At 40.1% G+C, this 27,841-nt stretch overlaps 1 protein-coding gene across 7 annotated transcripts in view; it reads left to right on the forward strand.

The window, feature by feature from the left end:
- The window catches only part of LOC140724770 (lethal(3)malignant brain tumor-like protein 4), a 403,124-nt gene that overhangs the window by 64,500 nt on the left and 310,783 nt on the right, over nucleotides 1-27,841 (forward strand). For 6 of the 7 annotated variants that reach the window (XM_073039328.1, XM_073039363.1, XM_073039381.1 and 3 more), the window contains one exon: nucleotides 21,683-21,815. The exons of the other annotated variant lie outside the window; for it this stretch is intronic. In XM_073039328.1, coding sequence (XP_072895429.1) covers nucleotides 21,683-21,815 — 133 coding nt within the window. The remainder of the gene's footprint in view (nucleotides 1-21,682; nucleotides 21,816-27,841) is intronic. 7 annotated transcript variants of the gene reach the window in all.

Genomic DNA, 27,841 nt, shown 5'->3' on the forward strand with positions numbered 1-27,841 from the left:
TACATGCATGTAGTTAAATGACAATAAACTTAACTTGACTGGGCTGGTTGGTGGGAGCGCTGAGAGAGGACGTAGACCTCTTAGTTGGGGAACTTGAGATTTCCCCATTGGTTGAAAGAAAATCTGCACTGAAGCACCTTCGGGTTGAGTTTTATGGTGCCATTATGACAAATAAATTCTGATATCGTAGTTCTAATATGAAGATCCTTAATGCATTGTAGACCAAAAGTAATAATAGCCACAGATTCTGTAATTTTGTTACTCCACCATTAAGAAGAAGCCAGCAGTCCAAATCTGATTCACTTCTATTTTGAAGTGTAGAAGCAGATGGCAGGAACAGCAGCGAGTTTTGGTAAAATGGAGCTGCAAAAGCTCCAAAAGTTCTATATGGATATTAGACAATGGAGTGTTGTGGACTGGGCAGAGCAGTCCTATCGTGAAAGGATCAGATCAGAGCTCTACAGCCCTGCTATTTAATTCATGAATAGTGTTGGGTAACTGAGTACAGGCAGTGGATGCTCCTTAAACATAAAGCATTTTCAACCATGGCAGTGTCTAGCATGTGAGTACAAAATTTCCACTTAAGGCCACAAATGCTGAATGAGTGATCGAGTGTGCTCTTCCAGAGATTGCTGCTATCACAAAGCCCACTTTCCAATTAAATGGTGCCAAGTGCTGAGATACCAGATGTAGATAAAGTGAATAAATCTGTTATCATTCACGTTGTGGCACTGAAAACTAGTCCCCGGAATGGAGGCATAGTGGTTAGTGTAATGCTTTTGCCAGTGCTAGTGACCCGCTGCTGCCTGCAAGGTGTTTGTGTGTTCATGTGGGCATTCTGGTTCCTCCCAGAATCGTGAACACCGTAGGTTAATTGGTCTCATGGGTGTAATTGGGTCGTACATGCTTTGTGAGCTGCAAACGCCTGTTACCATACTGTATCTCTTAAAATAAACTATTTCTACCTTTTGCCTATATGTTTCAATACCAGTAACTACCCAAGAGTTGTCCTTCCCCAAAAAAAATGGAATATATGCAGGCTGGACCGATGCTGCCCCATTAGTCTAAGTCCATCCCTGAGCAAAATGACGGACTGGGTCATTCTCTCTGCTATCAGGTTGGTACTTCCTGAGTTTGGGTTAAATGTAGTGGGAAATGAGAGGAGCACTGGTCCACAAAATACCTAACTTGAAGAAAAGGTGATACGTTTCTTTTTATTTCCTAAAGGCCTTGCCGTCAGGAATGTGATGCACAGTTTTAAAGAAGCAAAATACTCTTAAGCCCAAAGCAGCCGACTGGGTTGGAACACGATCCTCGATCCTCAACTCCACCACTGACATTGCTGCACCTGGCAACAGCGTACTGTTAGTGTGGCCTTCCCAGGCTTCATCAGTGCATCCCAAGCTTCTGATCTCAACCATCTTAATAGATGAGTACACTGGGGCACGGGCTGCCACCAGTTGCTATACCCTTTAAAAACTTGCACTGTTTGGACCTGAAAATATATTGCTGTTTCTCCATCAAGGTGGGGGAAAAAATTTTGAGCTGGCAGCTTGGCCTCAAGAACTGCGTTGACTGGGAAGGCAGCTTACTACCATTAGGGGCAGTTATGAGTGGACATGAGAGATAACTGCCACAGACATGAACAAACAATACAAACTGCAGCTTTGAATGGGCAAGTTTTACTGGAAGCAGAAAGAAGTGCAGCATTATTATTTTCTAGGTCTTTGACTTGGCTCTTCTGTTGTATTTTGTCAGAAAACTGCATTTCTTTAGTTTTGTTTAAATTTGGCACCCATTGGTTTAAAAGAACAAGACTAGAAGAACTCAGTAGGTCAAGTAGCATCTGCAGAAGCAACAATGCTTGTTGAAGTTTCAGATCTAGACCCTGCGTCGTGTCAAACACCTTTTGCCTCTGCAGATGCTGCCCAACCTGCTGAATTCTTCCTGTGTTCTTTTTGTGTTCTAGATTCCAATATTTGTGGCCTCTTCAGTCTTTGCCACTTCGAAGTGTCAATTTTTGGTGTCTTAGGAACCAAATATACCAACCTTCCTGTTATGATCACTCCGCTATAATCCTTTAAAAGTGAATTTGCTTATTTTTGCCAACATCTACCATCTCAAAATTAATAGCATTGAGTTTGGCTTGATTGAAAAGCACACTTCTCTTGTTTGATGCTCCTCTGATTCTATTATCTTTGGCCCTGAAATCTGAAATTTTAGACACTTTCAAATGTGGTGAGTTTATGTTTTTTTTACTGAAATCAGCTATGAACTTGAAGATCTTTTATTTTTAGGCCCACAATATTCGCATCGGTGTCCAGAAATTTTCTCGATACTTGAAATATAAAAAAGGGCAATACAAAACCATGTACATATTTTGAGGTGCTGTGATCAATTATTTGCTGAAGCACTGCCAATAAATTATACCTGTAAATCTTTCTGAACTGCACCTACTGTGTGTTGTCATCTTGTTAAGATTAGACTAATAATGTATTTTGTGTAATGCAAGCTGTTTTTGGATTTAGAATGTAACAGTCAGAAGTAGTAATTTTTTTTAAAAATAGTTGTGCGAGGCAGTGAGATAATGTATTAAACATTTGCCCCACTTAGTTTTTCAAGAATGAAATGCTTTGCTTCTTTGAAGTATGGAAAACACAATTTCCAAAATGCAGGACATATGAGTTCTGGTTTCCTTCTAGAACAGTGAATTTGGAATTGATTTCTGGCTCTGAATCAGCTCTTTTAAAAATGCTAATAGGCATACTTCAGCAGAAAATGTCAAGTTCCTTTCAATTGGGTACATCTCTTTTATATGCACAACCAAACTATTAACTGTTTGCTCCTTATGGATACTATTCTCTTTTTTTTCAGCTGTCAAATGCAGATCATGACATTTCCAATTAAGCCAAGAAAAGAAGGCTTGACCTACCCCTCCGAAATGCAGAGCAAAAGTTGTTTTTTTCCCCTCTAAATTTAAGTACGGTACTTTAGTTTTGTAGTTCTATGCAAATTGAATTTTAAAATCAGGAACCTGTATTTATACAGCACCTTTTGAAGGTTCTACGTGCCCAGTAATATTTTATAGCCTGAAGATGCACTTCTGCAGTGTATAACAAATGTCCCTCCCCCTACCTTTTCATTCTGGCGTATTTCCCCTTTCTTTTCAGTCTTGAATTTCAAAGTAAAATTTATTTGTGAATTTGTGGGATTCTCTGGAACAGTGGAGGCCACTTCAGTAAATACATTTAAGACAATGTTGGATAGATTTTTGCATAATAGGGAAATTGAGGGTTATGGGGAAAAGGCAGGTAGGTGGAGATGAGTACATGGCCAGATCAGCCATTATCTTATAGAAAGGTGGAGCGGGCTCGATGGGCCAGATGGCTTAAGGCTGATTTATACTTGTGCGTACGGGCTAAGCCGCAGCCTACGCCCCAGCCCTGATTTTTCACTTCTGTGTTGCTCTACACTGTAGCGAGCATGCATTGGTGTGCGCCAAAACGCTAGTTAGCGGTGGGGTTTCTTCGCCACTGTGTTGAGTTTCTTCATGAGAGACATGGACGATGAAATGCATTTCAAACATTTTCGTATGTCAACAGGTAGATTTGATGACTTGGTTCATCTATTTTGCATTGGTGTATAGACATGGCGGAGAAGAAGCAACCGGAAAAGTGTAGGAGGAAATGTGATGCTACCAAGCGGACCAATCACAGTTGTTGCGGTCTGCGTCGCCGCGACGCGTGACTTACTTTTCTGGGGAGGTGCACATCACCCTATTGCTGGATCTCCTTTCAATACCCTTTGATACCCTGAGGATCCATCTGTATGTCCACATTTCAAATGCTATCAACTTCTTTTCATCAGCTGCTTTTAGGGTCCATGTTTCACAGCCATATAGGGTTTCCTTTCCCCACACATCTACAGTAGTTTGCCAGGGTTTTTGATCACGTGCTGAATCTCCGCAGCTTCCTGAGGAAAGAGGGGCTGTTGTGCTTTCTTTGCAATTATATGATGGGTGCAGGAAAGGTTCTCTGAGATAGTGACACCCAGGAATTTAAAGTTACTGACCATCTCCACCTCTGATCTCCCGTTGATTACTGGCTCACGGACCTTTGGTTTCCCTCCCCTGAAGTCTACCATCAGCTCCTTGGTCTAGTTGACATTGTGTGAGATGTTGTTGCTATTACACCACTCAGCCAAGTTTTCATTCTCCCTCCTGTATGCTGATTCATTACCTCCTTTGATACAGCCCACAATAGTGGTATCATCAGCAATCTTGTATATAGTGTTGAAGCTGTACCTAGCCACACAGTCATAGGTGTAAAGCAAGTAGAGCAGTGGACTAAGCACACATGCCTGTGGTGCATCTGTGCTGATGGAGATTGAGGAGGAAATGTTTTTGCCAATCTGAAGCGACAAGGGTCCATTTGCGAGGAAATCCAGGATCCACTTGCACAATGGGGTATTGAGGCCCAGGTCTTGGAGTTCGCTGATTAGTTTAGAGGGGATGATGGTGTTAAATGCTGAGCTGTAATCGATAAAGAGCATCCTGATGCATGCACCTTCGCTGTCCAGGTGTTGCAGGGTTGTGTGGAGAACCAATTAAATGGCATCTGATGCTTCAGTAGGTGAATTAGAGTGGATCCAAGTCATTTCTCAGACATGAGCTGATAGGCTTCAACACGAGCCTCTCAAAATACTTAATCACTGGATGCAAGTGCCACCGGGTGATAATCATTTAGATAGTTTACCAAGCGCTTCTTGCACACTGGTACAGTTGAAGCCTGCTTGAGGCATGCAGGTGTCATGCATTGAAGTGGTAAGGTCAGTTAATGTAGTTTGACAACTTGTCAAGTAAGGTGATGATGTCATCAGTCAGGGACAGAACAACACGTGATGTGAGAAACATGGAGGTGAGAATGAGAAGTAAATACATTTTCAGAGCATGAAGCGTTGAGTCATGATGTATGCGCTATCTAATTAAGTACTAAGATAGGTTGCAAATACACAACAGTGGCGATAAGGATACGAACTTGGAAAGTAAGTTTAACATTAGTTGATGAGAATAAAGAAATCCAGGATCCAAAACGTCTAATATTTGTAGGAGACTGCTAAGCTAGGTTGGAGAAGGACACGGTAACTCAGCTCATTTGAACTTTACGCCGATGGTGAAGAACTGATAGTGGACGATAGAACAACAGATAATACAAAACAAAGATGGAGAGCACTAGTTTTACACCTTGCAGGACCAGATGTACAGGGTATATTCTCAACATAACAAACTACAAAGTCATAGACTATGCGGCAGTGGTGGCTGTGCTGAATGCTTACTCCATTCCCCAGGTCAACACTACGTTTGCCCAGCAGCATTTTCATCAACTTGCCCAAAAACAGATCTCGACTTGCCTTCGGCAGGCAGCAAAAGACTATAGTTTTCAAATTGACACACTAATTCAGTCTATGTGGAGAAAACTACCGGAGAATGCTTGCCTGCACTCTGGAATAGCGGCACAATGTAAAAAAGTAGAGGAATAATTGTCAGCCTTGTCACTCCAAGGGAGCCCGCCAGAGCCTGTGTGCCATGTTTCACACCGTGAGGACACAACACATGGCAAAAAGACAGGGGAAAAGAAAGTCTTGTAATACAAATGAAAGGAAATGCTACAGATGTGGAAACACAGATCACCTGGGTGGAGACCCAATGTGCTCAGTTGGTGGACAGATGTGCGGACAATGCACTGGAAAGGACCACTTTGCAAAATGTGCCGGACAAAAGGATTAAAGACACAAAAGTGAACAATGTTGAGGATGAGCAGAAGGAATTTGCATTTGTTGTTAATGAGGCAGAGTCATCTGAAAAAAAAAAAGATTTTTGTTTTGGGGAAATAAATCTCTGTATGTTAGTAGATTCAGGAGCCAGAGGTAATATGCTGGGTGAAAATGTGTGGGGAAGAGCTTAAGTCGGAGAAGATGAAGTGCCATTCATATATTTTTTTAACTGATTTTTTTAATGCATTTCTACAACACTACAACAAAAAAACCCCAAGACCAGAATAAGAGATTAATACAGTGCAAGATAAACATACAATGATAATATGATTCAAAATAATGATAAAAAAGCACCCAAACTAAAGTTGTGTAAAGTTAGTACCCACCCCCCCACAAAGAAAAAAAACTCCAGACCAACCACAGCAAAATGTGGGAAACATAAATCAGAACATTCAAACCCCCAAACTGTACATGAAAATAAGAGCAAAAGATAATAATGCCTACTACCAAAAAAAAAGCTGAAAGTAAGGGACTGAAAAAAAAACGTTTTGACCCGAAACGTTGACTGTTCCTTTCAACGGATGCTGCCTGACCTGCTGAGTTCATCCAGCTTTTTTTTACGTCTTGAAAAAAAACTTAATCTAAAGAGAAGTTATGAGAATATTCAAGAAAAGGTCCCCACACCTTATGAAACTTTATGTCCGAATTAAGAAGTGAGTAGTGAATTTTTTCAAGGTCTAAACAGGACATAATATCGTTAAGCCATTGAGCATGCGTGGGTGGGGTAACATCTCTCCACATAAGAAGAATTAAATGTCTAGCCAGAAGAGAAGCAAAAGATAATGTTCGATGTTTAGGTGGACTCAAATGTATATCTGTCTCAGCCAAGGAACCAAAAAGAGCAATCAGAGGGTTAGGTTCTCGGTGGCAATTCAGAATATGGGATAAAGTTAGGAAAACATCTCTCCAGAATTTCTCTAGACTAGAGCAGGTCCAGTACATATGAATAAAAGAAGCCTCACCACTTTTGCACTTATCATAAACAGGACTCATGTTAGAGTAAGATCGGGACAATTTAGATTTGGGCATGTAAGCCCTATGTACAGTCTTAAACTTTAAGAGATAGTGGCGAGCACAAAGAGAAGTTGAGTTAACTGACTTGAGAATTGAGTCCCAGACCACATCAGATAAGGACATATTTAATTCATGATATTCCTGATATTTTATTCGTGATAAATTAGTGCCTTTACGTCATGCCCCCTTTGATAAATTATAACAGCTTGGGAGCATGACTTAAATATTTCCTTATCTTATCTAACCATTCATATATTCCTCAACTGATTTTGATAAAGATGCACCAATTAAAGTAATAGCAAATGCCAGCCCAGTCAGACTGGGGGCAGTACTCATACAAAAACAAAATGAAGGAATGGTATCTGTCTCCTCTGAGCCATGGTCTCACAGACTGTGAACAAAAATACTCCCAGACTGAGAAGCATTAGCACTAGTATGGGCCTGTAGAAGACTTCATCTTTATCTGTATGGGAGAAAATTTGACCTGATCACAGATCACAGATCACAGAGATTATCTACAGCCCAAGATCTAAACCATGCGCATGCATAGAGTGGGGAATATTGAGATTGCAACCATATGACTACAGAGTCATACACATCCCAGGGAAACAGAACATTGCAGACCCACTGTCGAGGCTACTGGGGGAGACTGCTCAAAAAGAGAGAGACAGAAGCATGGTTCAGAGTAATATATCAGGTTCATAGTTGTGAGGGCTAGGCCTAAAACCCTGACAACACAAAAGATAGAGAGAGCCTCAGCCACAGTTCCAGAGCTGCAGGAGGTGAGTAAAGCCATCGTGAATAGACACTTTGAAAACTGTAAGGCATGTACACCCTTTGCCAATGAGCTGTGTGTAGTGGGTCATATCCTCAGAGGGACACGGATTGTGCTCCCTAAAGCCTTGTACACATGGACACTCACCCTAGCTCAAGAAGGGCACTTGGGAATAGTCGGTACCAAACAGCATCTCAGAACCAAGGTTTAGTGGCCGGTATGGATAAAGCAGCTGAGAAATGCTGTCACAGCTGTCAAACTGTATCTAGACCTGTCCCGCCAGAACCACTAAAACTGACACCATTACCGGATGGTCCTTGGCAGGAGCTAACTGTTAACTTGCTTGGACGATTACCAACAAACCATTTCATTCCAGTAGTGATTGATTAATACAGCCGATTTTATGAATATGACATTTTGACCTCTACAATTGCAGAGAGAGTTATTGACAGTCTGTAGAACATTTTCAGTAGACATGGATGGTCCATAGCTATCAAATCAGGTAATGGACCTCAATTCAGATCTGAACAGATCAAGGAATATTGTGGGAGTAATGGAATCAAATATCCTAAAACAATGGCTAAGTGGGCTCAGGCAAACTGTGAAGTGGAGCGCCATAATGCATCACTGATGAAAACAATTAGGATTGCTGAAGCAGAAGAACTTGACTGGAAATGTGAACTCAAAGTATGTGACTGTGTACAGATGTGTGGAACATGCCACTACAGGGAAAAGTCTTGCCAAACTTCTCTACAACCGCAAAATGAGGGGGAAGTAACCAGGTATCAAGGAAGTACACAGAGCAGAACTTGGAAGTTTGTGATCGGGACGCAGAACAAAAAGTATGCAGATGATCACAGAGGAGCACAAGAGTCTATTGTAAAAGGTGGGGACATTGTGCTTATCCAGTCAGAAAAAGTGGACAAATTCACCCCACCTTTCAGAACAACTCCACACAGGGTGGTGAGGAGAACAGGAAATCAAGTGATAGTTGAATTTGCAACTGGAGTGCAGTATGCAAGGAACACCACGCATGTAAAAAAAAGTTCAACACTAGAAACTTCTAACAAACAGGAGGAAATTCAAGGATCTGACATGAGGTAGGTGCCAGGACAGGAGGACAATATGATGTACAGTTACGGACAAGCTCAGGTTCACAGTGAGCAAAAACCATTGCCAGACATTGAAAGCAAAGAGAAACCAGTAGAGAGACCTGAAAGGGTTAGAAAACAGCCTCTGAAGTTGAGTGATTTTTGCGTTGAAGTAGAGCTTTAAGTTGTGGGTTTTGAAACAATGAAAACTGTTGTACTGGAGTTTTCAGTTCCATAGTTATCATTAAGTTGAAACAGAAAATGTATTGGTTATAGTCATGCATATCAGAGAATATGCATTGAATTGAAATGGTTAAATCTGTGAGTTGAATGTGTTCTGCAACATTGGAGTTCATTTCTCAGGGAAGGAGGGCTGTCATGTATTGAAATGGTAAGGTCAGTTAATGTAGTTTGACACTTGCCAGCCACGGTGATATTGTCATCAGCCTGGGTCAGAACAACATGTGATGTGAGGGAACATGGAAGTGAGAATGAAAAATAAAGACACGTTCAGAGCATGAAGTGTCCAGTCATGATGTATACACTAATTACGTACCGAGATAGGTTGCAAATACACAACATGGGTAGCACACATTGCCAGAGTGAGAGATTGAAGCTATCTGTGAATACACCAGCCAGTTCGTCAGCACAAGTCATTGATTGTGTATTCATTGTCAGACACATTTTCATAGTAACATTTAGTAGGAGGCATTATTTTGATCACTATGAGCAGCTTCCGTATGACACAAGAAATTTTTTTTTAAAAAATAGTGTGGATGATATTGTTAATGATATCTTCTATTTATCCCTCTCTCTCTCACTCAGTCACACACACGGACCCCTACCTATCTGTCTGACTCCATGCTTCTTTACTTCCATCTTGCTATGACTGCTGTTTTCTGCCGTCTGTCACCATGTTATTTTCTTTATCAGCTAAATTGTGGCACTTTGTTCTGTATTCAGTTCCTATTTTGTCATGTGTCACTTTCTGTTCCTTGCCTCTCAGTATTTCATTTTCCTGTGATTCTTAACATGCGTTGGAATGTGTAACAAGCAATAATGTAGATCTGGATGTGCCGATTCTATCTGTGAAGACAATGTGATCCTCTCTGATGGTACTTTATTAAAGGTTTTGCACAAAAAGCGGCAGTCTGTTAAACAGGATGTAATATTTCTCGTGTCTGCAGTATAAATATTAGAATTAAATGCACTGCTAAATTTCCAGGACAACTCACACAGGAACTCAGCAGGCCAGGCAGCGTCTGTGGAGGGGGATAGCCAGTTGATGATTAGGCTGAGACCCTTCAAGACCCGAAAGGAAGGGTCTAGAAGCCAAAATAAGAAGGTGGGGAGAGGGGAAGGAGTACAAGCTGAGAGACGATGGGTGATACCAGGTGAGGTGGAGGTGGGTGGGTGAGGGAGGGGAGATGAAGTAAGAAGCTGGGAGGTGACAAGTGATTAAAAAATCCAGGGATTAGTTTAAACTCAAGTAACTTGAATGCCATTAAGAGTACGCAGTTTTCTGAGATTATTCGTGCCTTATTATAATTTGTGATGTTATGAAAAGCTAATTTCTTTATGCCACGAAAGGAAAATATTAACTTGATAATCCTAAAGATCCATTGTTTCATTTACAAATCATCTAATTTTTTCTTTATTGGTACAACAATCGTCAACATTATTATTTTGTCAGTTATTTGCTTTGACAGTTCTTAAGGAGCAGAAGGCCTGCTCTGCCATTCCATCATGACTGATCTATCATTCCTCTCAACCCCATTCCCCTGCCTTCACCCCATAACCTTTGATGTCCTGATTGATCACGAACCTATCAATCTCTGCTTTAAATATACTCAATGACATGGGCTCCCCAACCATCCTTGGCAATGAATTTCACAGATTCACACTCTCTGGCTAAAGAAACTCCTTCTCATCTCTGTTCTAAGTCGATAGTCCTCTATTCTAAGGTTGTGCCTTCTGATCCTAAACTTGCAGTCATCCTTAGTAATGGATTCCAACATCTTTCCGACCACTGAAATCAGGCTAACTGGCCTATAATTTCCTTCCTTCTGCCTCCCTCCTTAAAGAGTGGAGTGATATTTGCAATTTTCCAGTCCATCAGAACCACGCCAGAATTTGTTACTCTTGAAAGATCATTACTAATCTCTCACAATTTCTTCAGTTGCCTCTTTCAGAACCCTGGGGTGTAGTCCATCTGGCGCCGGTCACTTTACTACCTTCAGACCTTTCAGCTTCCCAAGCACCTTCTCTTTAGCAACTACGTTCACTACTGCCTCCTGGCACTCTCAAATTTCTTCTGGAGTGAAGATTAGTACAAAAGACTTCAGTTCATCTGTCATTTCTTCATCCCCCATCACTAACTCTCCAGCAAAACTTTCTGGTCTGATATCTACTCTTGTCTCTCACTTACATGCATATAATCTGGAAATGCTTTTGGTGTCCTTTGTTATATTATTGCTTAGCTTACTTTCATACTTCATCTTTTCTCTGCTTATGGCTTTTTTTAGTTGCTCTCTGTTGTTTTTTAAAAGCTTCCCAACCCACTAATTTTTACTATGTAATCCTGAAATCCAGTGGGAACCTTGTTCTTAGTTATTCCAGTTTCTTGCAGCTATGCTCAAAGGATTGGTCTCCTATTTTGGATATTCGGGCAGCCTGTTGGTAGGCAACTCAAATTTGAGCATATTAGACTTTGATTTGCACCTCCTTCTGAAGAGGAGCTTCTTCATAAGTGTAGCAATCCCTTATGATAGCCTTGAATTATTGGCCTAATTTATGTGCTCAAGCCTTCATTGAGAATTTAGTCTTTAACCTTTCAGCATTTATTGGTTGTATTAGGGAAGAGGATTTTTTCCCCATGAGGTATGTGCACAAAGGTGTTTGGTAGCAATAGAGGTTAAGAGAAGCTTATATATGTTACAAAACAAGCAACAATAGATGGAACATGGTTAGAAGATGATTATTTAAGTTGAACATTCTGTCTACTCAAGATTTAATATTAGTTGATTATCTGATTTTATACTTAGATAATAAAAAAAGTAACTCCCCAGACTTATCCTGTTTAATTGAAATATTATACTTGTAGTAACTTCTCATAATTTATGGTCAAACATTTTATTTTATGTACTTTTATATTTAACACTTAATCTTAAATTAAGTGAATCACTATGAATTAAACTAAAATGGACCTATCAGAAACAATTTTTGTAAGTACTTCACAGCTTAATCTGTTTTTCTTCTATAGCACAAGCTATATTGAACCTTTTTTTCTAGTTTGGAGGTGACTACACATTTTCTATGAAGTTTAAATGGCTCAAGACTATTAGTATTTTGTGGTTATATGTTTAGGTGGTCCATTTTTCACATTCTGCCTTCTTTGTGATCAACACATTAACGTGGAATGACTGTGCAGCTGGTGGAGCTGCTGTCCCACAACTCCAGTGAACCAAATTCTGTCCTGACCTTTGATACTGCCTGTGTAGAATTTGCTTGTGTTATTTCCATGACCATACAGAAGAGGTTTCTTCTGGGCAGTGTCTTTACAAAATGTGTGGCACCAGTCAAATCCATACTCCTCAGAGATTGTCTGCCTTGGTGTCAGTGGTTGCATAACCAGCATGTGATATATCGACCATTCACCACCAGGTCCCGTGGCTTCATGTGACCCTGATTGGGGGCTAAGCAGGTGCTAACCTTGCCCCAGGGTGACCTGCAGTCTAGCAGAGGGAAGGAGCAACTTATACCTCCTTTGGTGGAGATGCATCTCAACCTGCCTCCCCAGGAATATGCTTATACTTTTTTAAACCTGGCTTGCTTCTGTCTTGAAGCAATTCTATGAATTGGATACATTGGAATAAATGGTCTAAATGAAAAATTCTGACATAAGCAGATGCACAGATGTTTGGTTGGGTGTATTGTTCTTACCTAAGTTTTCAGGATCAGGAGGTGGGTACTGATTTAATATTTTGGTCAGATCCCACCACCACAGGATTTGGTTCTCGAGTTGTTTGTCTTTTTTTTAAAGAGTGATGGTGCGTTGGCTTCAGCCATTCCTCACCAGACAATAGCTCATTACTTGCAGTGACTGTCTTCAGTAAGAGTCCCAGACATATATCGCAAAGATATGGAAAATAATGTGCTCCATCACTTTCACTGCTCTGTGCATAGTGGGCTCGCTGATAGAATCCATTATCTGGTAATAGATTGTTCATTCTGTATTCTGAAGATCTTGTAATGTGGGAACCACCCCTGAAAACGAAGAGTCACTGTCTCTGGCATCTGGGATTCTGTAGTAATGAAAATATGGGTCTTGGCACATTCAGTCTTTGGTAATTATAAATATGTGAAGTTACATAATATAGTGGTATTATTTCCATCATTTATCAGAAGATCGATTGTTAATATTTGAAGATCATATGAATGTCATGATATTGTAGCTGTTAGCAAGCACTAATCATCACTAATGAGTGAAACCTTCCTTTACAGACTTCTAAGTATATTATTTCATTAACTGTCACAAAATTGTTTGACACCACAAAGATGAAGCATCTAAAGTACAGTAACTTAAAAAACAATCATTTCTATTTACGGACACATCAAGCTACATTTGTAATTAAATCCATAATGGATTTTTTTGACTGATGTTTTGTTATCAGTTTCAACAATGCAGGGCAGCCCAGGAACAGTCCTGCAGCCTCTCCTGTCTGCACCAACAATGATGCCAATCAAAACTAATTAGATCTGTCAGCACAAAGTCTGTATTGCTCTATTCTACCTGTACCTGTGTCTGTCTAAATTCTTCTTTAAGAATTACTGTTGCATCTGTTCCTGCCACCTGCCCCAGGAGCAGGTTCCGGATGCCGAGCAGAAACTGTGTAAAAAGGAACTTGCCTCACACGTCTCCTTTAAACTTTTCTCATCATACCATTAAACCTGCATTCTCTAGTATATGACTGTGTTACCCTGGGCTGAGAAGACTGTTTATTATGTATGCATCCCACATTTCATATAGCTCTTTCAGCTCATCTCTTAGCCTCTGATGCTCCCGAGGAAACAGTCCAGGGTTGACCAAGCTCCCCTTTCTGGTAACCACCTTGGCAAGCCCCCTTTGTGCCATTTTGAAAGCCCCCATATCTCTCCTTTCATACAGTGACTAGAACCATGCACAGTACTCCAGATTTGGACTAACTAAAGTTTTATGCAGCTGCAACAGACTTGTCAGCACTCGTACTCATTCCCCCAGTCAATGAAGGCAAACATGCCAGTTATTGTCTTTACCACCTTATCCATTGGGTTGCCAATTTCAGAGAGCTATGGGCTTGCACCCTAAGATCCCTCTGTATGCAAAGGGTCCTTCTTGTATAATCTCCTCTTGCATTCGACCTCTCAAAATTCAACACCTCGCATATGTCTAGTTCTCAGGGTTTAACAATGAACAAACCCAGCAAAATGTGGTTTAAAAGTAAACAGTTTCTTTATAACAATTAATCAAAACCTTTTAAAATAATACAGCAAAGTATACAGTACGCATGCATTATCTCTATAAAATGAATACACCAGCGGTCACAAAAGATGGCTCTAGTAAATTTGTTTTCCATGATATTGGCTAAAGATAGAGAAGGCCACATTTGAGGGATGGCAATAACGAATCTCCTATTGTCCACGTTATGACCTGTGATCAAACTCACCAGTAAGACACTAGAATTGTGGATTTGAAAGTATTTAGTCATCAAAACATCAGACATTCTTGTGGAAACACTCATGGTAGAGTTCCACAAACCTAAAAGTACATTATAGCTTTATGCCTTTTAAGTTCAAAGGTAACAGCAGGTGATTAAATAGTTACAATGGCATTGTGTACTTCAATATTCTCAGTTGATAATGCTTCCTTTGAACTACATATCTACAGTGAGAGGCAGCTCTGAATGTGCAAACACCCCTGTTGATACAGATATTCTAAAGACTTCTGAAGGAAGAGAGCCAGATGCCAGAGTACTCAAGAAATCAGCTATTGATTGCAGCTGTATCAGTGACCATGTTTGATATGCTACGTGGCAAACTCAGTCTGATTGGCTAGCTTGAATTCAGTCACGATGGTGCAAGTAACTTAGCCGGGTTGCCTGGTTTGATGCAAGCCAATTGACACAACCCCATTGTCTTAACATTTGGTTGATGCATATGCAAACGTCTGATGGTCATGGTTTTGCAAACTGGTTCTCTTGGTCTATGGGCAGCCTGTGCTCCTCAGACCCTGCAAAGGTGTGCTTTTAACTTCAGTATACTGCCTGCAATTTACAATCCCCATTAAGAAATGAAGACTCTTTCCTGCTGAATGAATATGTGCCATATTCACATAACTCCAGAATACTCCCTAAGAATTGATGTACAAGGAAGTTAGAAGTCTGTAAGATATTGGGGTGGAGGGCTTAACGGGAGGAACTTGTTATTGTAGCTAGCAATGTCATTTCATTGTTTGGCAATAATCATACAAGTCAGTCCAAATGGACAATTAGATCAAAAACTTACTGTTTTACTGTTAGACAACCAAAGCATTAGAAAAGTAGACATTTAGCACACTTTGTCCATTCTGAATCGATGAATAAACAATTGAGATAGTCCCACTCTTCATTCTTCAGCCCAAAACCTCCAGATTATTCTCATTGAAATAGTTAGCCGGCAAAATTGCGTCAGCCCTTGGGACTCCCTCAAATGCTGTCATAATTACCAGTTCTATCTAGTCCTAGAACCATAGAACACTACAGCACAGTACAGGCCCTTCAGCCCTCCATGTTGTGCCGACCCATATAATCCTTTTAAAAAAAAGTACTAAACCCACACTACCCCATAATGCTCTATTTTTCTTTCATCCATGTGCCTGTCCAAGACGCTCTTAAATATCCCTAATGTTTTAGCCTCCACCACCATCCCTGGCAAGTCATTCCAGGCACTCATAATCCTCTGTGTAAAAAACTTACCCCTGATGTCTCCCCTAAACTTCCCTCCCTGAATTTTATACATATGCCCTCATACAGGTTGTACAAAATAGGTGAGAGACAGGCTAGGAATCAAAAATAGAAAGCTACTCCTCATTATAGAACAACTTTTTAAGGTAACTGTGCCATTTAAAAAGTTCCTAAGATTCTATGTTGTAGAAGAATGATCATAATGGAATAATTATTTATATAATTGTACTGGCCCATGTAACAAAGGGTTACATGGAACAAAAGGTGCAGTCAGCCAATTGTTACTACTGCATTTCATCATGGTTAAAAGGACATCAAGTATACACCTTTACTGAAACAAAAGTACAATTTGCTCAAAGTAATTGCTTTTCTTTTCAAGATTAATAATTTCTGAGTAATTAGCTTCAATGAGAAATATTTTATGAAGGAATTCCAAATTGAATACAGTGACATGTGTAAATGTTATGAATTTGGTCTTCATTCTTTTTCATTTCAGAACAATGAAATGAGCTGTGTTGCATCTCATTATCAATAGCTGTAAGATTCAGTTTTGCTGCTAAAATGTTAATCATGCCAAGCACCTGAGATGCATATTAGTGCAGCGACAGTGCCAGCGATGTTTTCAAGGTGTTATATCAAATACCTGATTATTGAGAGACATTGTAGACTCATGACGGATAGACAAACTGTCTGAAGTGCTAGTAGATCTTCAATATTCTCCTGTGCGGCTGGGTCCCTTTCATCCACATCACTGTTGTCTTTGATTTATTATTGTTCCCTGTAAAGTGAGGCTTGGTGCTCTTCTTTGGATTGCAGAAGCTCCTATTGAGTCCTCAGTGCCGATTTTAATGTGGCCCCAGGCAACAAAATCTCTAATGTAACCTTTGGCAGGTTTAATCCATGTGATTAGTGTTGAATTACCTTTTAAAATATAACAAAGATTAACAGATTTATTTTCTCTTGCATCAACACTAAAAGTGTGTCTCACCCTGATGTATTCTTGCCCACCTTTCCAGAATCTGATCTCTCTCTTCGTCCTGCTTGCAAGTGCAAGATTTAAGCGTTTATTGTTGGTGAGCGATGTCGAGTCGTTAGGTCGCCAGGAGTTGACAATGCGTAGTGTGGTTGTCCGTAGGGTTTTCGAGGCAAGGTACGGAAGTAGATTGCCAGGCCTTGCTTCCGTGAGGATACTGTTGCTGCTGCCCAGGCTGGGGCCCGGCTGGATTGGAACTCGGGGATATCCGCCCCGAAGTCCTGTGGTGCTGCCACTACACCACCAGCTAGCCGGAGCTTTCATTATAATTACATTACAAATAGAAGAATATTTCTGCATTCCAACTCTGACTGATAAGAGCTCTCACATCTTCTCCAAAATGTGGAGATTCAGACGATAGTTAATGCTTTGCAGGAATTATTTTACACTTCATATCTCTGCGTATTTTAATAGATTCTTCCGGCTATGCCATCTAATAAAAGTTTGACCTTCAACACGTTACCTGTTAGTTTTCACAGTTTCTGGAAAGCTCTTAACCATCACCTCTCATTACCATGAGTTTTATATGTGCAAATGTATTTTTTGATTGTTCAGTTTGCCCGGTGACATTTTTCAAATGCTTTATAAAAATACTTTAAGGCTACCATCTCCAGAAGCATGAGCATTAACCTCATAATCTTGAGTCAAGTACAGGGCTGAATGTCAGTTTTGTGCCCATACTGTAAGTGTTAAGATAATTATTCTAGAAAGAATCCATACCATGCAGTCTGCTTTGGTAATTGGATTATATTTATTTTGTTGCTGGTACTTTCAACTGTACTCCTCAAATTATTATATTTTGAAAAACCAGACGTATTTGAGTAGTTTTATTGATTATGAAACATTATATTGAGCATTAAAAGCTTTGTATGAGAGAAATAGTGGCAATGTTTAATTGTTGTAATAGCTTTGATTTGTGTTTTATAAACCCAACAATGTATGCAGCAGCAGATGAACTGAAAACAAGAGAAAATTGTAATTAGAATGATAGAGAGGGAAAATTGAGGGAGGATCTTAAACCTGTCGAATATTGAAAGGCCTAGATAGAGTGGACATATAGTGGGGGAAGTCTAGGACCAAAGGCACAACCTCAGAATAGAAAGACATCCCTTTAGAATAGAGATGAGGAGGAATTTCTTTAGCCAGAGGGTGGTGAATCTGTGGAAGTTACTGCCACAGGCAGTTGTGGAGGCCAAGTCAATGGTATTTTTAAAGCGAAAGCTGATAGGTTCAAAGGGTGTCAAAGGTTACAGGGAGAGAGCAGGAGAATGGAGTTGAGAGGAATAATACATCAGTCGTAATGGAATGGTGGAGCAGACGCGTTGGCTGAGTAGCTGAATTCTGCTCCGACGTCTCCTGGTCTTATGGAAAACTGGGCTACTTGGGTATTGCATCATGGGAGGCTAGGTGCATCTGAATCAGGTAGCAGAGACTTCCTGCTGGTGGTGTGGAGAAATTAAGCCAAGATCTTGTTGAGGATGCCTGCTCCTCAAAGCAGCTATTGTGTCTGTTCCATGATGAACCAGAAGTTGTTACTTGTGACTCTTATTTCCTTGAATAAGCAGTTCTTATATATAAAAAAATTACTTCAGGATTTGGGACGCTTCTCATTTTCCTGGTGTGTCTGTTTCAGCTGAACATGGTGAGGCATGGCAAATCACAGTTAAACTAGGATTCAGAAGCACCTTGTGCTCATGGCTCGTGACCATGTTTATCCATTTCCACCCCCCCCCCCCCCAAGAATGTCGTAATTCCTGCAAATTTGAGCCAGGGCCAAAAGCTTTTCCTGTTTTACCTTGTTAGAAACATTGTAAAAATGGGTGACTGTTAAGAAAGTGTGACAGGATATTTTATACCGTTACAGAAAACCTTTTCAGGTGATAGACTGTTGTACGCTGGAGAAACAGCATTGGGCCACCTGTTTCTGGACTGTTGGCATTCCCAGTTTACAATCATAGTGTTAAGTTATTATAGCATAAAATACTTTTTCTTTATATACCCGTACCATTAATTTTGGAAGCCTCCAACCATCACTGGCCCATTTAACATTTCTCTGTATTCATTTCTAGAGGTATAGAACATAAGACCAGGGATGTGATGTTGAGGTCTATAAGGCACTCGTGAGACCAGACTTGGAGTATTGTGTGCAGTTTTGGTCTTTAGAAAGGATATACTGACATTGGAGAGGGTTTAGAGAAGATTCACAAGAATGATTCCAGGAATTAAAGAGTTACCTTATGAGGATTGTCTGGCAGCTCTTGGGCTGTATTCCCTGGAGTTCAGGATAATGAGGGGGGGATCTCATAGAGACGTTCTGAATGTTAAAAGGCCTGAACAGATTAGATATGGCAAAGTCATTTCCCATGGTAGGGGAGTCTAGGACAAGAGGGCATGACTTCAGGATTGAAGGACATCCATTTAGAACTGAGATGCGGAGAAACTACTTTAGTTAGAGGGTGGTAAATCTGTGGAATCTGTTGCAACGAGCAGCTGTGGAGGCCAAGTCATTGGGTGTATTTAAGGCAGAGATAGACAGGTTCTTGATTAGCCTGGGCATCAAAAGGTATGGGGTGAAAGCAGGGGAGTGGGGATGACTGGAAGAATTGGATCAGCCCCTGAGACTCAATGGGTCGAATGGCCTACTTCTACTCCTATATCTTATGGTCTATCTAGAAACCTACCATTCATTTCCACACACAGACACTGACCTTCAACTTAATTTCCCCTCTCTTCACTGCTCCACTGGCTGCGTACTGAACTGGACGCGCGTGTGCGTGCGTGCGTGTGTGTGTGTCTCTCTCTCTTTTAAATATATATTCTTTTGCACAAAATCTTGTCCACCATCATTTCTGTACTTGGTGACCTACTTTTTAATTTTCTGTAGTTTTCAGGTTGCCTCCGTTGTCTTCCTGCTCCATAAATCCGTAATCTCCTCCAGTCCTCATAAAACAATCCAACACACCATGTTATTTGAGTTTGTTGTTGACACACCAGTTGGGTTACTAGTCTGGTAACTCAGAAACTGAAATGGTCCAGAGACCATTTAATTTCAGTTAATATTCTGGAGTTCAGATCTATAATAAAATAACTGGATTGTTGCATACATCATGGATGTCTTTCAGGGGAGGAAATTCACTGCTCCTATTCGGTCTGGCTGATTTGTGACTTCAGTGACTGATTGTGAAGCTCTCCAGCAAACCCTTCCATTCAAGGGAAATTAGGGCAATAAAAAAATTGTTAGTCTTACCAGCACTACCTATGTCCTATTTGTGCTTTTCATTCCTAACCTTTCAAGGAGCACTTTTCTCTTTGACCTTCTAATTTCCTACGCCTCAAATTAAATCTCCTTTTAGCCTCCTCGCTTATCCATTCTCTTCTCAGCCACAATTTTCCAGTCTTTTCAATAGTCTCCTGCATGTTGGAGCCTCTCCCGTGTAAGCTATCTTTTCTATGTTGTGGAGAGCATAAATGTGCATACATAGTACTCACTGAGTGGCCACCTGTTCCCCTTTCCTTTCCATAATTGCCACCTCTTTTACATTTGATTTTTCATATTCCCTTTGAATGTGCCTTGACATTTTATCTCAGACTGCCAAGAGGGACCTTCTTACGAGCGTAACAAAAATCCTTGCAGAATGAATCAAATGCACTACTCTCAGCTTGTTGCCACCTCAAAAAAGATTGCTTCATCATAATCTGCATTCTCCAAATCTATTCTGACTGATACTGAATAATCTCTGCCTTTTATCATAAAAGGTTTGTACAATCCCTCAACGTTTATTGCAACGACCTGCTCAAAGTCAAATGTTAAACTAACTTGTACAGAATTTATCCTTTCGTCCCTTTCGAAATAATAATGAGCATTAGCAGCCCTCTATCCCCTGGCGCTGTTGCTTTAGCCAAGGATAAATTGCAGCCAGAGCCTCTGCTGTTCTCCCACTTGCTTCTTTTTAACAGACTAGAGTATATTGCATTTGGGCTTGGCAATTTATCCACTTTAAAAGATTCTAAGCACCTTAACAGTATTACTGTTATTTTGCTGAGTCCACAGAATATTTCACATTCACCTTCCTCAACGACAACATTAACACCTTCCCCTCTTTGTCAAGGCAGGCACAAGGTATTCATCAAGGATCTCACCTACATCCTTTGCCTCCACAAGTAGGTTAAAATTTGTGCTCCCTAATAGGCTTTTAGTTATCCTTTTGATTTTACAACTATAAATAATTGTGGACATAGGCATTTTAAAAAAACCCCTGCATTAAATTCCCTTTTAATTTCACTCCTACACTTTATATTGTCTTATTGGATTATAGTCTTAAAATATTTGTCTTGCATAGGCTTCTTTTCCATCTTATCCTCCCCTCTGTGCACCTTGCAAGAGAGGCCCTCTAGATTTGGCAGTCCCTTCCTTTCTTGGAAGCACGTTTATCTTGAGCTCTTTGATTCTCTTGTTTAAATGCCTCCTAAAGCTCTGGGATTTATTGACCTTCAAGCAACTGCTTGCTTTTGGTCACTTAATGGTCCAGTAATCTTAGTCTTAGCACTGTTTAGAACCTTTATTGCTGTTGTACTTTTGTTCTTCTCCATTAGTTTTAAAGCCTAGCACAATTATGATCACCTCCTCAGTAACTTTAATGGAAATCAAAATGTCAGAACACAAATGCAAGTTTCATTTTCATTCAATATTTAAATGTATGTCGGAAGAAACATTTCTTGGAAGTTGCTAAAGGCAGAACTGATTGAATATCTTTCCATCTGAGTTAAGTTTACTATTCTTGTGTATTGTTTCATTAACTATTTTTCTTGTACAATAAATTTGTTTGGATTTACTAGTGCCAATATTTCTCATTTACAGAGAACTATGTTGCTTTAATAATTGTACTTGTTTTTCTGTTTGCAAACTGATCTTTTTCTTTTACATTGGGTGGTAATAAATCATTAATGTTGTTATTAGTTTCAAATGAATGAATTTGGAACCCTGGAGATTATCACCAATGAAGAACAGGCTGCTGAATCCACTGAACAGAGTTCTGCTGAATCTACGGTCGGAATGAGGAATGCATACAGTGTTGCTTCTAATACACAAGGTAGGGAACCATTAAATAGGGAATAATCTAGGACAGCATTCAATTTCAACTTCACCAATGTATATCGACACATGCGGTACAACTATTCAAGCCCACTTGTCTCTTGTAATGACTGCACTGCCATTTCTATTGGCTCCAGCATTTCTCTCAATCCACATTCCTGTATTTCCCAGAGCCTTTTGTGAAATTGTGAAAAGTGCTATATACGTGTAGTTTTGCTCATTTTCACATACATGAGGATCAGAGAGGCTAGGAATTTATTGAGAGAAAATGGTGAGTTTTGAAGTCGGAAGAGGATTGTGAGTGAGCAGGTAATTATAATCAACCAACAGGTCAGAAAATCTGGAAGCCCAAGCAAAAGTGCAGTGCAGTTCTGCTTGATTACTGAAGTGAGAAGTACCTCAAATGGTGACCAAAGTAGTACTTGCTGCTGCCATATACGGACCAAATGGCCTAATTCTGCTCCTGTGTCTTACGGTCTCATATATTTAATTTGTAGAAAAAAATCCGAATTCCTCTGTGAAATTATCACAGTCGTTAAACACAAAAATATTTTTGGGAACCTCAGTACCGAGCAGCTTTGGAAAGAAATCAGTGGTAAGGAAGATTAATGATGTAGGACAGAAAACAAAAGAATAAGCAAAAGCTTTGTGAATAAGGGAAAGGTGTGGAAATGCTGTCATAATTCTAGAGGGAAAAAGTATCCTACAGTATATTCTTTAGTGGGCAAGTGAAAAAATGGTGGTGAGGCAGGAGTTGATCCTTAATTTTTGCCGTAATTAATTACAGAGCAGGAAAGCAATGGGATGGTGGAGAGCAATAGAGTCCCAATGATTCTCTGGCTCTTTTCCAAAGTTACTAATGCAAATAGGCAGAATCAATTTTGATGGGTATTAAATAATAATAATGTAACAATAAATCAATCTTGATCCAGTTTTTGAGTCAGAGTCCTACAAATTATATTACGAGCAATACATTATTACAGATAGGACAATCTGTAATAACCATCCGGATATAATATTACAGGATAAACAAGCAAGAACAGCATACTAAATAGATATAGACATTCCAAACACACGCAGCATACAGAAATCAGTAAGTGAAAAACACCAGAAACATGCTGGATTAAAAGAGGAAGTTGAAAAACTATGGAACATGAACAGGGTATCCATTGTCCCGATAGTAATATCCACACCCGGTATCATCACAAAGTCACTGCACAATAGCATCAAATGATTAGGCCTGTGCAGCATTATTTATGTAAATCTCCAGAAAGTCACAATAGTAAACACCACGAGAGTAGTCTGACAGTTCCAAACAGCTGAGAAACGAATGTGCTTGGCTATGCTGCTCAGGTTTTGCCAGCTTGAGCTGAGAAAAAAATAAAACTACAACAATAATAATGCACACTAAAGAAAACATGATGAAGATAAAGAAATTAGAAACACTTAATAATAGAGCAACCTTTAGAGGAATTAATTTGAGAGGTTTAAGGGAGTTTAATATTCCTGAACTATGAATAATAATTCAACTTCAGTTTCAAAATCATTTAATATTGCTGATTGTACTTGTGCTTCTGTATAATTATCATTAAAGCCATTATTTTTATGCGATGAAGCCATGCTGTGTTTGCAACTTATTCCCTCATATGACTTGCTAATCAGAACATACTTTCCATTTTGAGTATGGTTGTAATATTAAATACATAAGCGAGGGACATGGCATTTTCCAGATAGAAAGAAGAGCTGCTTGTAACTTCTGATTCTGCTGCAGTCTTGTGTTTATCAAACATTTGTAGGTCTGGCATCTTGCAGTTCCCTGGATGGATCTCTCTGTTGGATAATGGTGGCAGACAAAGAGGTCACTGCCATCATCTCTACTTTGTGTTACAACTACATTAAGTTGTATTTCTACTTCAGACAGTAATCTGTGGTGGTCTTTCTGAACTGGAGAATTGATAGCAGTTGTCTCAGTTTTGTGCCAATTAGAGCGAGGAATGAATTGAGATTACCACCCCAATCCTCAAGTGAAGAATAGCTAACAAAGTTGCAGGGTCAAGGAAAAATGTGGGGACACTCGGACAAGCAAGTGTTGCTGTTTCTAATCAAGTTCAGATCTAATGATCTCCTTGTATTGCAGGGAATTTGGCTGGTTCACCCCAGCCCAACTGTTGCTTGTACAGTGCCTATAAAAAGTATTCACCTCCTCCCTGTCCCAGAAGTTTTCTTGTTTTATTGTTTTACAACAATGAATCACAGTGGACTTAAGTTGGCTTTTTTTATACTGATCAACAGAAAAAAAGACTTTCGTGTCAAAGTGAAAAGAGATCTCTACAAAGTGATCTAAATTAGTTACAAATATAAAAGACAAAATAATTGATTGCATAAATTTTCACCCCCTTCAATTCAGTATTTAGTAGATGCATCTTTGGCATCAATTACAGCCTTGAGTCTGTGTGGATGGGCCTCTATCAGCTTTGCACATTTAGACACAGTGATTTTTTCCCCCCATTCTTCTTTACAAAACTACTCAAGCTGTCAGATTGCATGGGGGTCATGAGTTATCAGCCCTTTTCAAGTCCAGCCACAAATTCTCAATTAGATTGAGGTGTGGACTCTGACTTGGCCACTCCAGAACATTAACTTTGTTGTTTTTAAGCCATTCCTATGTAGCTTTAGCTTTATGCTTGGTGCCATCATCCTGCTGGAAAACCAATCTTCTCTCAAGTCGCAGTTCTCTTGCAGACTGCAGCTGGTTTTCTTCCAGGATTTCCAGGATGAATGTATTTTGCTGCATTCATTTTACCCTCGACCTTCATATCCTTCCAGGCTACTGCAGTGAAGCATCCCACAGCATGTGGAACGAGCTTCCAGTAGAAGTGGTAGAGGCAGGTTCGGTATTGTCATTTAAAGTAAAATTGGATAGGTATATGGACAGGAAAGGAATGGAGGGTCATGGGCTGAGTGCGGGCCAGTGGGACTAGGTGAGAGTAAGCGTTCGGCACAGACTAGAAGGGTCAAGATGGCCTGTTTCCGTGCTGTAATTGTTATATGGTTATGATGCAGTCACCACCATGCTTTATGGTAGGGATGGTGTGTTTTTGATAATGTGCTTACGCCAAACATAGCACTTAGTCTGATGGCCAAAAAGCTCGATTTTTACTTTCATCAGACCATAGAACCTTCTTTCAGCTGACTTCAGAGTCTCCCACATACTTTCTGACTAACTCTAGCAACAGTGGCTTTCTCTTTGCCACTCTCCCACAAAGCTGTGACTGGTGAAGCACCTGGGTAACAGTTGTATGTGCAGTTTCTCCCATCTCAGCCACGGAAGCTTGTAACTCCTCCAGAGTTGTCATAGATCTCTTGGTGGCCTCCCTCTCTAGTCCCCTTCTTGCATGGTTAGTTTTTGAGGACGGCCTGCTCTAGGCAGATTTACAGCTATGCCATGTTTTTTCCATTTCTTGATGACTGACTTAATTGTGTTCAGTGACTGAGAAATTTTCTTGTATCCATCTTCTGACCTGGGCCTTTCATTAACCTTTCCGCAGAGTTGCTTGGAGTGTTCTTTTGTCTTCATGGTGTAGTTTTTTGCCAGGATACTGACTCACCAGCAGTTGAACCTTCCAGATACAAGTGTATTTTTACTACAATTTCTTGAAATACGTACCTTGACTGCACATGGTGATCTCCATTTAACTAATTATGGACTTATAAAACCACCAGCGATGATTTGGTGTGTCATATTAAAGGGGCACTCAAGCTCAATGGCTAAATGATATTATGTCCTATTTAGACCTTGGAAAAAATTCATTAGTAGTGGGAGGGTGAGGAGGATACTAACTTTATAAGATTTTATTTTGGGTGCTGTTTCCTTATTGTTATGAATTTGATACATTTACTTTGCACAGTATTAATCTTCATTTTGTTGTTGGATTTTTTGTTTGTAGTTGTTTTCTAGAAACGCATAAAAATTAATTAAAAAGGGGAGGGGTGAATACTTATGCAATGAATTATTGTGTTTTATATTTGTAATTAATTTAGATCACTTTATAGAGATCTTTATTTTCTGTTGATCAGTGTCCAAAAAGCCAACTTAAATCAACCATGATTCAATGTTGTAGAAACAATGAAACATGAAAATTTCCAAGGGGGATGAATACTTTTTGTCTGCACTGTGGGTGACAGTGAAGAGACAGTATCTGGGAAATCTGCCAATTTCCTTCATTGTTCTTGCTAACATTGGGGAAATACCATGAAGAGGAGATGGTGGTAGAAGATTTACTATGATCCTTTCAGAAGGAGAGCAAAGAGCAGTGATATCTCTGCTGCTCTCAGACCCTGGTCTCAGATTTCATGGAGGCTCAGTTCACTCTGATGCATAACCTAAAAACCCAAGGCTAGTGTTTTGGGCTCATGTTTAACTTGTGTGGTATTTAGAGATGCAACATGGTAACAGGCACTCTGGCCCAACGAGCCCGCACCATTCAATTACATCCATGTGACCAATTAATTTGCTAACCCGTACCCCTCTGAAATGTGGGAGGAAACTGGAGCATCAGGAGGAAACCCACACTGTCATGCGGAGAATGTACAAATTCTGTACAGACAGTGGTGGAGCTGAAACCGGGTTGCTGGTACTGCATTAACATCACTATGCTACCATGCCACCCCAAGATTGAAAAATCATTGCATGCTGTTATTCAAAGGTGTGTCATTAACGACAAATTCCAGAAATGGTCACAAACTTTTTTAGTATAACACCGCAGTTCCACTCAAAGAAAGTGACTTGGTCTGAATGGAACAGAAACAAATCATGCCCCACATTTTCTACAAAAACAGGTGTGGCTTATGCCTATGCTAGTACCTGGAGCAACACCACCTTTCGAAGGAAGTGTTCAGCTTCTGTATGTGTATATGAATGTTTTAGTTTTTCCTCGGAGGTTTTCTGAGAGCAGCCCAGAAAGTGACCTCGCCTCAACAGCAGTTGCTTTTAGTCCTGCCAGAGAGCTCATGCACTTGTGCCAGTTGTTATCCAGGACCTTCCAGCTGGAGTTCATTGGATCTCACAATTCATGTGCAGGCTCTCCCCCCATGTTGGTAAAGGATATCTTTAATGTCTAGTGCTGACAAAGAACACAGCTGAGCCAAATACATAAAAAAATAGAGTAAAATTGCATGCCCCAGTTTTGGAGGAGTTCAACTGATTACTGTTCTGTAGAATACTCCATCAATCCAATTGTATACCAAGAAAGATGTTTCAGGTATTTTGTGTAAAGGAATTCTTGGATTAAAACAGAATACAATCTAAGTTCAAAATTCAAAGTAAAATTTATTATCAGAGTACATACATGTCAGCACATACAACCCTGAGATTCTTTTTCTGCGGGCATACTTAACAAATCTATAGAATGGTAACTGTAAACAGGATCAATGGACAACAAACTGTATAAATACAGAGATAAATAAATAGCAATTAATAACAAACATGAAATACCAAGATAAAGAAGTCCTTAAATGAGCAAACGCATATGATGTTGGAGCCGAACTTAGCCACACAGTCGTGGGTATAAAGCCGGTTGAGCAGGAAGCTAATTACTCATCCCTGCGGTGCTCCTGTGCTGATGAAGATTATGGAGCGGATGTTTTTGCCAATCCAATATTGACTGGGTCTAGAAGTGAGGAAATCCAGGATCCAATTGCACAAAGCGGGTATTGAGGCCCAGGTCTTGGAACTCACTGATTAGATGGGGCGATGGTGTTAAATGCCGAGCTGGAATCAATAAAGAGCATTCTGATGGATGCATCTTTGCTGTCCAGATGTTCCAGTGTTGTGTGAAGAGCCAACAAGATAGCATCTGCTGTCAACCTGTTGCTTCAGCAAGTAAATTGGAGTGGATCCAAGTCACCACTCAGACAGGCGCTGATAAGCTTCAAACCAACCTCTTAAAACACTTCATCACTGTGGATGCAAGTGCCACTGGGTGATAGCCATTTGAGCAGGTTACCACTCTCTTCTTGGACGCT

This window comes from Hemitrygon akajei, chromosome 1, assembly GCF_048418815.1.
Source record: "Hemitrygon akajei chromosome 1, sHemAka1.3, whole genome shotgun sequence".
Taxonomy (NCBI): Eukaryota; Metazoa; Chordata; class Chondrichthyes; order Myliobatiformes; family Dasyatidae; genus Hemitrygon; species Hemitrygon akajei.